Source organism: Photinus pyralis, unplaced genomic scaffold (assembly GCF_008802855.1).
Source record: "Photinus pyralis isolate 1611_PpyrPB1 unplaced genomic scaffold, Ppyr1.3 Ppyr1.4_LG7, whole genome shotgun sequence".
In the NCBI taxonomy this organism is placed as follows: domain Eukaryota; kingdom Metazoa; phylum Arthropoda; class Insecta; order Coleoptera; family Lampyridae; genus Photinus; species Photinus pyralis.
Window position 1 is genome coordinate 10,314,367 of NW_022170738.1, and position 12,766 is coordinate 10,327,132.

Consider the following 12,766-nt stretch of genomic DNA (forward strand, 5'->3'; position numbering starts at 1 on the left):
ACACAATCATACCATATAATACAATAAAAATCGTAAAAAAAACCACGTGCGATCGGATGAAAGGATAATGGCCAAGCAAGGGCAATCCTACATTCTGGGTCTGGCTCCATCCTCGTGGCTTTCATATACTGAAGCTTCATGAGTAAAAGAAGTGCAAAATAAAAGTCCTATTCATACCCATAAAAATCTTACTCTTTAATACCTTACATTGAACCGATGCAGGAAAATGAACTCAATTTGCGCTCACGTTTCAAACAATTCAAGTCATTGTAAAATTTCCTTGTTTTAAAATCGCAATATTCAAATTTGACAATAAAAATCGCTTAATTCAGCATTTATGACTACTACTGAATAGATCGTTGATCTTTGCGTTTCTCGCTAAATATTCAAACAAAATTAATGCAATTGAATACGAATTAATGTAGTAAGAATTAATTCACATTGACAATGAAACGAACGGAATTCTGGTTGTTGACATTTTTGCCTTAAAACTTTCTCTTGAACTTGGGGAGGTGTCTTCGCCACATCTGTAGATCATGCATCTACATACATGTACCAAAAGAAAGTGATGGTAAAAGTTGATTTACGTAGAAGTAAAGATTTCTCATTATTATCGTAATGACCCTAGTGTAATTGAAGTGCCGTATTAGTTATTTATGTATTAAGGGCATAAGAGTGATGATTATATTCTCGAGGGCGACGAGTTAAAAGGCTCGAGGGCCTATGGCCCGAGAGCTTTTTAGTCGCCCGAGAGTATATTATTTATGTTTTACAAATAGTTTTCTTCGTCACAATTCGTTTACAAAATAATTCATTATGTTTGATCGAGTATGCGTAGTTCGAATTTGTTAATATGTGATTGAAACCATCCAAACATCAAACGTAATTTTAAATAATAATTCAATTCATCGTGAATGAGCAAGAAGTTCCAGAAATTATACGAAATAAGGCCAATCTTGTGATTTAGTAGGTATTGACAATTAATAATTGACGTTTCTAATTTTCAATGACCTGCAAATATTTGTTTGTTTTGTCATTAAGTATAAATGAGTTACTATGGTAATACTTAATGCCCTAGGGCATAAAGTGTTACTATGGTAATACTTAATGCCCTAGGGCATAAAGTGGTACTTTATGCCCGCGTATCACAGATATAAAATGTGCTATGATAGGTTAGTAAGACATAAAATAAAATTATTGTTTTTTTTGGTCGATTTACCATAAATGGGGAATATAATACCTACTCATGAATGTTCAACTTATACAGACGTAAAAGAGGGTACAAACTACAAACCAAGAAAAATGTAAATCGACTGTTTTATCGCCTAAAACATACTTTTCCGTCTCCATGGATCGCTGGATGCTGTATACCCACAATTAATTTACTTTTTTAGGTTACGAAAATGAGTTTTATTGAAAATAAGCAAATATAGGTAAAATTTATTACAGTAAATATTATTAACAGTAAATTGGATAGGTCGAAGAGAAGATTATTTATTAGCACTTAGGAATGAAGATAGTCAATGCTTGTGTTAAATAATAATTAATGTTCTTGCGACATTTCGCACATCCAGGATTATATTAAATAAATTATGAAATCAATTTTCTGTTTCATTTTTTTGCATTTTTAGCGCAGCTTACGAATCGGTAACGCTTATGCGCTTCTTGTCCGTACGTCAGTCCACGATATAGCGCAGCCTTTTAGACCAACTTGGCAACTTCGCACCTGTCTTTCTAAAATGGGAGAATTTTTTATAGACATTTTTTGGCATAAATCAATACTTTTCCGCAACTAACTTGTCGAAAAGTAAAAATAAAAAATAATTTTTCTTTTTTAATATCTCACAAAAACGATTATTTCACCATTTAATCGTCTCTCTGCATCTGGTAGTTTCCGAAACTCTGAACAGTTACCAGCGGTAAGAGTACGTCTAAATGGAACTGGCCGAATAACTATGTATCTCTTTTCCTCACAAAAATTGCATTATTTGTACATAAAATTGTAACGTGATTTATTTATTTACAATCGATAATAATGAATTATAACAGAGTCCTTAAATAACTTGATTCATAACATTATTACTTAACACTCAATTGTACTATAACATGTAGATTTTACAACAAAAACGAGCACGAAATCACTACCCATCAATTCAGTGTTGATGTTGGAATTTCTGCAATTCAATTGGATTATATATCAAACAAAAAGCTTTCCGAAAATCACGGATCATTCTCGATAATTCCCGAACACGCATCACATTTACGGGACAGAACACGCCACATCCTTATCGCCAGTCACTCATCTTGATAGACTTGATGGCGCCTGGTAGCAACCTGATGTCCATGGATAATAGATTTCTACAATAATCGCTACAGAAGCGCTACACTCGAATAAATCTGGCTACCACAATGTTTCTATCGAGTGCAGAGATTTTATTTCAAAACGAACCACATTCTATGTATAAATGATGATTTGAGAAGCAAGAAATTGCAAAATCACAACCCGGTTTAGGTAGACCCTTCAATTTATCAATTCGATTTTACAGCGATGACATTTTGAGATTCAACAACGAATTATGTAAAACTTACATAACAATGTCTATTCAGAGAATTCAATTTACTTAATCTTAGCCTGTGAGCAAAGTAAATGATTTCGTACTCGTCAATTAGATAAGATCGTACAACTATTTTATTAAATTAACCGAAAAATCTGACATTCATACACACATTCTATTTCCTTATCTTAACACAACTTCAGGAATGGGTTAGCGATGCAGGAATAACACGATAGTACGACTATAATACCGAAAACCGAAAGTTCCACGATATTTCGTTGCATAGATCACGATCGATTTATTTTTTATTATTTCTTTTTTTTAAGATTAAGTTAATTTAGTTGATGTAGGTATAACGATATTAGTAAGTTTAAGTTTGAGTATGTCACTTTGTGTTCTCCGTAATTGGGCTTGTCCTGTGGAGAATTGAAATTGAAATAAATAAATAAAAGGCGCCCGAACCAACAGTTAGTAAAACAATAAGCTTCTTTTTAAGAATCAAAAATGCGCTAATAATAATAATTTGGTTAGGGAGTGGCAATTACTGTTCAATAAACACCCATTGTAAATTGCAATGTTCTTGAAGCATTTCCAAATTTGTATACCTACTAAAGAGCATAGAAAATCAATAAGCCAGATCATTTAGTGGGCCCTTACAGGTGCCTTCAAAGTTTGAAAGAATGTATACTATGGCCGCCAAAAATGTCGACCAGCTCTCCTACGAGTAGGTATTATTAGCTTCTTAGCATGTGCTAGGTAGCTATTGCGATAGCCCTTTTTTGAACATTTCAAAATTTCATCAAATGCCGACGTTTTAGACCATTTTAAGCAACTTTTAAAGAATAAAATTTTTTTCCGTCTGTATGTACGTACGTATGTACGTACGTTTGTTGGCAATTTTCTGAGAAAACGGCTCGACGGATTTTGTTGAAATTTTGTATATATGTTTTAGGCATACCGAACAGAAAAATAACGGGCCGGATTTTTGAAAAAAAAATTTGGAGCGCCGTAACGGCATCGAACTTTTTTTTTCAAATAGCAACCTAAAATTTTTATTCTATTATTTGGAAGACCTTATTTTCCTGTGTACAACCTACCAAAAATTGGGCCGGGTTATATTATCAAAAAACGGAGAAAAAAATTGTCAAAGTCAAAAAATTGTGTTGCATATGTGCAAAACGCAACGATCTTGTTTCTGAAGCAATTTAAACGAAATGTCTATGGTAAGTCCCTTTAATAAAAGCAAACAAAATTCATGCGCAAAAATCGTGTTGCGCATGCGCAGAAATGCAATTTTCTTATTTATGGAACAATTTTAACGAAATTTAGATGGTAGGTCCTTTTAATAAAAGCTAACAAAATGCATGCGCAAAAAATAGTGTTGCGCATGTGCAACATCCAACTTACTTAATTATGGAGCAATTTTAACGAAATTTGGATGGTAGGTCCCTCTAATAAAAGCAAACAAAATGCATGCGTGCATACAATTCCACGAATTGACGGTTTTCTCTTCATAGCATGAGCTAGGTACAATGCGAAATTTCATCAAATGTTGACGTTTTAGATCATTTTAAGCAACTTTTAAAAAATAAATTTTTCCCGTCTGTAAGTGCGTACATATGTTGGCAATTTTTGGTTTCAGCTAGGAAGCTATTCTGTCAAAAATTTGACACCTGGTTATAATGGCGAGGACCACTTTAGGCGAGTAACTCCGTAAAAATACAATTTTTTGAGAAAGATAATTTGTAGATGAATACGGGAAATACACCTGCCGCGTCATCACAATCTCATTCATAAACTGTTATAATATAGGCACGTATGCTTGGCCATAAACGCATCTGAAGATGATTTAATAGCAAATTACCTGTAGTAAAGAAAGTGAAGCAATTCGCGGACGATTAGTCGTAATAATAGTTTAATATGTTTATCTTTATACGATCCAATGATCTAACCAGCAAGCACTTAGTTACAATTCATTCAGAAGTAATCGCGTACCTACCGCAAAAGGTACGACCGGTGTTAATTGAAACAAGGAATGCGCACTAAGTAGAACGAAAATATTCAATTTTAAAGCGGTTATTTCTCCACGAGAATTGCATACAATTATACGGTTACTAACTTTTGAACTGCGTAAGAATTGCTAAAAACGCGACCAGGTTACAATTAAAATTTCGTTGACAGCTCAGCTTTTGTATTACACAGGATGCCAATCGGGTCAGAGTTTCACTTTTTTGTCCTTCCTTGGTTTTGGAATAATATCCTTGTCTCGTCACATTGACTAACGACGTCGCTTGTAACCGCGGAAGCGATTTTCTCCATAACTGCACCCCAAGTTGCATACAAATTAAATGCAGGAGTGTGCACATTTGTACAAATGGATAAACAATAAGTCACGCCAATTAATAGATATGGCGTAAATGCTTGTCTAATAATTACAGTACGAGGTGTAATAAACCTTGATGAAAATTAGGTGTTAGCTAATACAATCATGTATGGTGAATTGGGTATATATAAACAAAACGTATATCTATAAAACACACGTAGCACAATATATTTAAACAAATTTCCATTGGACTTGTTTAAATTTCATCTTTGTATTGGAAAAGAAGATGGTAATATTTACACAAGATTACCGAGAAAATATACGCGATTAGTGCAGTAGACACACTTTCTCAGATCTCTATTTGTGTACCTGTACATACTAACATAGGTACCTGTATTTAACTGAGAGAGATATAAATTAGCCCCCCAAGCTGTCCCAATCAATTATTCTACAATTTAATAGTCATATATGATTGATTTGCTGAAATCGCTTAATAAATGTCAGAGACAAAACCGCACGGCAATTTTTTCTATTGTGGTTGGTTCAGGGTTGCGGTTATTGTGACAGAAGAGGCACAAAATGTGCATCAAAGCAGTTGGTTTTACCATTTTCACGACAAAATTGGTCACTAACAGAAAATTCGGATTATTCGATGATCAAATACTATTGAAATTGATGTATCTAAATTTTTTCACAGTGCTATTACTACGCCAAAAAGGTATATTCATATTCGTCAAAATCACACTTACATGATGAATTTTTAATTTCACACCATCCAAATACCATAGAAATATATAAATTTCCTTAATATGAATGCATAAATAGAAACATCTGAAAAGGTGCAATAAATTGGTTAGGTATATTGAAGAAGGAACCTCGGAAGGAACTACTGTTGCGTATAAGAAAGATTAGCCAGAAAATGGGGTTAAGATGGGCCTTAAAAGAGATAAAAAGAACTTCCTATACCAAAAAACATGACACTAATTAGAATCGTGCCAGTAAAGGTTAGCTACCTATTACAATGAAACTTGAATAAAGCAGGCATGTAAAATGATGATTTTGTTGATTGATAGGTATGTAATTACGTTAACACCGCTATAATTATCTGTGTAATTGCATTTACAGGCCCATCTGAGCAAATCATCGCAACAATAATTAATTTATTAAACATTTGCGGTGAAAAAGTATACCACAAACGGTCGCGGAATAATGGCAGCTTGAAAGATACTGTTCGCAGGATGCTACAATAGTGACCTAGAATTAAAAATCTTAAATCAAGTGCCGTTCACACGGTAACCTACATGGAGATAACTGTTATACACACTTTAAGGTCAAAGAAATGGTACTTGTGCTGCATCTGAAGCAGAAGCAATGAACTTTCTTCTTAAATTACGAATCACTTTCGTTGTCTCAAAGAAGAGAGCTTGTTTTGTCGAACAAGATAAATAGATTTCTCTGTTCTACTGTAAAAAGGACATCTCGGAAAAAGGATGTATCCCATCTTTTAATTTTGTAAAATGCTATCCGGCTATAGAAATGTAAAACGGTTCCAAAAAATTCACCAACAGAAATAAAAATGCTTCGTCTTTTTTGGTTGTAATTGGTACCACCCCGTCTGTTAAGGATGTTGCAATACAAAAGGCATGGTTGTTAGTCCATCGCGACGTTAGTTGTAATTTATTATAATGCGTTCCGAAATTAGGACGGACATTGTATAACCAACCTCGATTGCACTTCTAGCGCATTCTGGTTTTTAGTTGAGCCATTTATATGTACCTAAGTAAAATTACGGAAGGGATTTATTCTAATGAAAGGAAGGGAAGTTTACTAAATCAGAATGTTCAAAGTTCACTAATTATCTGTGGCAAAATCAACATGAAACTTCTTTTGAAGGGATGGTTTCCTTATCCAAAATTCTGTTGGATTATAAACCAGAACAATGACTTGAAATCTGTTTCAAAAACTGTTTGACTGGAAAAAGTTACATAATTTACAATTGATATTTTACTAAAATAATTTCAATTACAATTTCAAGGGGGTGTTTACAAATTTTCCGGCTTGAAGTTTACCTACTGTGATGACCACCCGGTACGTAAACGCCCAGTATCTAGAGGCGCTTCGTTACGAAAAGTGTCATGTCGAAAATATTTGTGTTGGTTCTAGGAGTTGAAGATAGTAGGTAGGTATAGGTAATTGATTCAATTTTTAAAGTTGTATTTCCGCCACCGTTACTGTAAACAAAAGCTGTAATTAATTCGCCGTTTGCAACTGTTCCCATCAAGTTATTTCAACAATCTTTGTTGCGTTCGAAAGCTCGTGTCATTTACAAGATGACGGCAAATTAATATTTTAGAATTTCAGCTCTGTTAAGTCATTATTAACCAGTTTTAGTTTCCTATATGGTAATTTAAAAATGCAAGACCATATGGCGGTATCAGTTTGATAAGAGACCTTTCGCCCGAACTCGGAAATTCCAAATTTCATGCATTGAACTAGATACTCGTAACTGGAATGGCATCGCTGATCGTTGATAGAAAACAAGTCCTTTCATCCCCGCATACAAAAATATGATTGCACTTTACTTAGAACCCATTGAAAGTTATTGACGTTTTACTTGGCATCAGAGGGAATAACTTATAGGGGGGGGGGGGGGGACACCCGGGTAAAAATTAGGAGACTACCTGGCACACACTCAAGGTGTTGGTTTTCAATTGCAAAAAGTTTCATAACAATAGGAGTGATACAAAATAGCACAATAAATAACGTTTAACATACAGGGTGTCCCACGACGAATGCGCCCTATCCATATCTCGAATACGAGACTTCCAACTATTTTGAAAATGTAAAATTTTTTTACCTAATAGCATATATTAAGAGGAATTCATCTAAACTATTTTTTGTGCGACACGTTCGGTTTTACCGGAAATTGATGCAAACTTGCTTATTTTAAACAAAACAACCTGTATATTTTATTTTTATTTTTAATCATAATTGAACATTTTTTTCTATATGAGAGCTATTATTATTCAATTAATATAATATTTATTTAATTGGGACAAGTTTCCTTTAATCATTTAATTTGATTATAAATAAATGCAGGGGGTTCATGAACTAAGTTTGTTTTTTTAATGGAAACCACATATTTTTATAACAGCGTCTTATTGAGTAGTTTGTATAAAGTGGTCTTTCCGTATAAGACATATTGGAATTGGACGTGTTTACATTATTTCGGTATTTTTATTATAAATTCTGTGTGAATAGAGTTTATCTTTAATTTATAAACTGTTTGTTTTAAATATAATTCTAGGACCAAAACTTTGTGTTTGTGCTAAAATCATAACGAGACGGGTTTATTCATTAAAACTAAGAAATTGTGAAGTGCAGTATTAACTCCTACGGACCTGATAACGTACGTACGCTACAATATTTTTTATACGTACATCAAATGTTCCATTTCGCTGATCATTTTCAAACCGCGAAGTGTTGTTTCACTGCTAGGAGCAGAGAAGTATACAAAATTTCACTTCACTTCCTCTTTTCCGTTTCTCTGCTTCTTTTGATTTTTGGCCCGTTTATATACTACAACCACAAACTTTATTGTAGCATACTAATTAAAAAACTTAGTGTTCACCAGTGACACGTCGGAATGTCCGTACTCGGCACCTCGTACGTAAAACTTGGTCCTTGGAATACATATACAATTGTAGGTATGAAATGTGTGTAAATAACCCAAGGTCGACGAAATTGTTTACAATCTTTTTTAATAGCCAAAAATTTAAACTTATTTTAACTATACCCTGATTTGTAAAATTTGTTCGATTAATATTAATCTTGTGTACTCAAAAATGTGACGCCAGCTAGATGGCCAAAGACAAATTCCACAATCCGCCAGCGATAATATCTTCTGTTCGCTACCGGGAGAAGCTTGATGAAGCCTAAAAAAGGAAATTGCTGAACTGCAAATTAAAAGTACCGTAAGATTTAAAGGCCCTCCGCTGCGCGTCGTGCCATTAAACTCGTTGCGCGTGCTTGAAAGACTTGATTATACCATTTTGCACATGCAAAAACGCAAAAACAGGATGCAGGACATCTTGTGAGTGCAGGAAAGGTGAATTAAATTGCACTCTCCGAGGTTTATAAAATCAACCAACGTGGGCCATTGCATTGCACTTTTTGTGTATGGTCCTTTTTGGCCGGAACCCAGGCCAAAAAAAATTCCAAAAAAATATCATGTCATTTGAATATAGAGTATTTTTTTAATTCAAAAATATAAACATCATATCTTCTTTTTTGTCTGGCAAACATTGTCTTGGGTTGTGTACCTTCGTAGTTTTTACGAATTAATACCGCCATTTTTATTAGAAAATAGTGCCATTTACATGTTTGAAATTAGAAAAAAATGCACTCAAATAACACAAAAAGTAAAAATGACTTCCATAAAAAAAAACAAAGTTAATGATCGTTAACCGGAGATAAAACGTCAGACTTAAAATTTAAAACTAGCATCTTGTAGAGGGAAAAAAATGGTCATAATAATGTGTCATTTATTTTGTAATATCAATATACGCCACGTTACTTTATCTCTTACAGTTTCCGAAATCCCCATGGTGGCTCTCGACTTTGAATCAGCATGTATAGGGTGTTCTGTTTAAAATAAGCAAGTTGTGCCACCCATTTGAAAATAGGTTAGCCTGATTCCTCTTATCACTGTCAAATTTTCAAAATATTCCGAGATCTCCTTTTCGAGATATGGATAGACAGCATTCGTCGTAGGATACCCTTTACTCTTAGTAACTCAATGTAGTGTTTTTTAACGAGAAATTATTCTTATCATCACCATCCTTACACTATCTGTACCATTATTGAATAAGTTTTTCAGTTCCCAGCATTAAGCTACGCTTAAGTAATTCTGTTCTGTTAATGATCCTCACATTAATTTAAATACGTTTCTGTCTGTCTAGATTGTTTTATTCGCGTAATACAGAATTACACCAAAAATACAACAAATGCCATATTACCTATACGGAAATAATAAAATCGAAATTCACATTGGAATAGAAAAATAATGCCAACTCTTATAACATCATTTTAGTATGATCTTAGCTTTATTGGGCACTAAAAACGAAAGTGAAGTGTCATAAAGTAATTATGGAAACGACATATTTCCATTTCAGTCTTCAATCCTCACCATGCTAGTAGATAAATCAATTCTACGTTGATCTGCAATTAATGAATCTCGATTACGAAAAGGTGGAACTAAAACAAAATTTCCTAATTGTTTCTTAACGTAACCGTTGTTCCAAAACAGTGGACCTATCCTTGCGTTTAATGGTTTATAACAATTTAATGAAGGTATAATGATGATCCTATAAAGCGGCAATTAAAAAGGTGTTAAATGGTTAATTACCAGTCAACAGTACAAACTAGCAATCACAAATTAACATTTCACAAATGAAGCGGTTTGAAAGAAATTTTAGGTGTCTATCCGTTTAATTTCACGATTGAATTGGTACTAATATACAATATTAGAAATTCAAATTAGTCACCCAATTATAAAGTCATTGCACATGCCCAAAACTAAATAAAGTTCGTTATGCAAGTTCTGTATATTCAAAGTTGACTGTACCGGGCGTTGATTTTACCCTGGAAGTGAATGCCACTTCCTCTCGGTGTAATGTGAAAATCGCCCCCTAATTACCATCCCAATTGGAAATAATCGGTACCACTTTTATTGATGGATTTGTAATATCCTCTAGTAGTATCTATCGCTGGTTCAAGGGCCATTTCGCGTATTATAAGTTTTTTTCTTATTATGAAGAAAATAGATTTTTGTAAAATTACAAGCTCAAATTCGTTCAGGACAGGATAAAGTTGTTGCGCATTAAAAAGTAGGCACATAAATAAAGTGAAATTCAAAGTTGTAACGATTATTTTCCTTGGGTGAGATTTAGGCGGTAATTTTAACATTTTTTGTCACCGAAGAAATAGGAACCGACATTTGATCCGCCGTAACCCGTTTTTGTAAAGTGTTTCCCGAAAAATGCTTTATTTTTTGGCTATTTCAAGTTGAAGCTTTCAATTTTGGCGACCGAATAAGAACCAACTTTCAACAAGCTATTACTTCGTTGGGGTGTTCAAAATTGCTTGTTTTCCTTTTGTTAAAATATCAGCAACTTGATCTGTACTGTTTATTCTTCAAATGTCATTTTTTTAAAATAATAATGACACTAACCTACGAATCATAGATTATCTTCGGATGTCCTTTAAACAAATACAATGATTTTGAGGTAAATTACAGGAAATAGGTCCAATTAAGGCCGTAGCAATTATGCGGTTTATTCTACAGGAATTCCAAAAATATTCCATAAGTTTAGTAGAAATCTGTTAACATTTCTAACGATTTAATAATTATGCGGAAAAATAAAGTAGGTATATACCTACCACTGACACTTAAGGAACATTTTCTGCGACTAAACCGTCCGAAGGACAACTAATCTTAACTGCGTACTATCGAAAGTAAAAAAAGCAAAACATAGTACGAGTACTTTAGATTTAATCAACAGTTTGATTTGCATGATTAAATAGTTACAAGTTACAATTAATGATATAGGTAGGTACAGCAAACTAAGTGCAGAATTATTACATTACAACAAACCGCTTCTTTGCAGACATTAGACCTAAACAGTAGCGAAAGTGAGGTAGAACCTAGCGTATGCTTCTTGAACGTGAAAACAAAATATCACTACAAGAAAACTGTCCAACTGTTCTAATTCATGAACTTCCCTAATCGAAATAAAAATGAATTTCGATCGCAATTTTGTTTTAATAAAATCAAGTGCATAAAATATGATTATTCTAAGCTTTTAGGAGCATACATGAAATTTGTAGAGATGTAACCCAGACCATGGCGTTCAATTTTAGATATGGAGCCACCTCAAATTTTTCCATTGCGGCCCTACCAGAAGAGATAAACCGGAAGTAACGTATACTTATGGAAAACAAGACTGTATCTGGATCTGCAATGTGTAATTTTATAAATTTTGTATCTACTACAGGTTTGAAGAAGTGGCACAAAGATTGGAACACGTGTTTCTTCACGACTTAGTCAACTCCTATATTACTATCAGCTTTTGAAGAAACAGTCGATATCTAAACTAAACAATAGCATCATTTAGTTCAACTTTTAAATTTTGAGCTCGAACAGGGTTTTTAGTAAAACACACACAAGTATAAAACGAACACTTATCACATGTGGTGGAACATATGGTAGCTGATACGCGTCCCACTACAATTATCAGTTTTCCCCCAAAAAATCATCCCCACCGTCGCTTTCGTTTTTAGCCTTGGGCCACAAAGGAGATATTAACATCGAGGGTCGACCCTCATATGGAACTTCCGCAACTCTTTATCGCCTTAATTGATAACTATTTTACCCCTTCAGTGGGTTATATGTGAATATATTTAAGTATCGACCCGGTACCACGATAGAACCAGCGGACCACAAAGAACAGCCTTTTACTTGATATCCAGAATGTGACGACTAGAATACAAGCATCTTAATAACTGATAAGCCGATTCAATAAGGTTGTCTATGTGTTTAGTAAACTCTAATAATTTAGTATCAGCAGAAACGCCCAGATTTTTTACAGAATCAGTTATTAGGACAAGCTCCTTACCAATTTAATTATTTTGTGTTTGTCGTTACAAAATACGATAAAGCATGATTAAGTTGCATTTATTATTGCCCGATTCCTTGCAAGATCTTCATTGACACTTGGCACAGAGGAATTTAATTCGCTAAAGGAAAATGAATAATGTAGCTGTCAATCATCAGCATCGAGATGTTAAATATTTTAAACCAGATATCCCTCGAGATATCAAGTTGAGG

General features: G+C 33.8%; 2 protein-coding genes across 2 annotated transcripts in view; both read right to left on the minus strand.

Annotated features, from left to right (window-relative positions):
* The window catches only part of LOC116175745 (transcription factor Sp9), a 95,418-nt gene that overhangs the window by 26,188 nt on the left and 56,464 nt on the right, over window positions 1-12,766 (minus strand). The window lies entirely within an intron of this gene.
* Window positions 9,873-12,766, minus strand: part of LOC116175750 (transcription factor IIIB 90 kDa subunit-like) — a 28,820-nt gene continuing 25,926 nt past the window's right edge. The window contains exon 4 of the mRNA XM_031494034.1: window positions 9,873-10,134. Coding sequence (XP_031349894.1) covers window positions 10,049-10,134 — 86 coding nt within the window. The 3' untranslated portion in view covers window positions 9,873-10,048. The remainder of the gene's footprint in view (window positions 10,135-12,766) is intronic.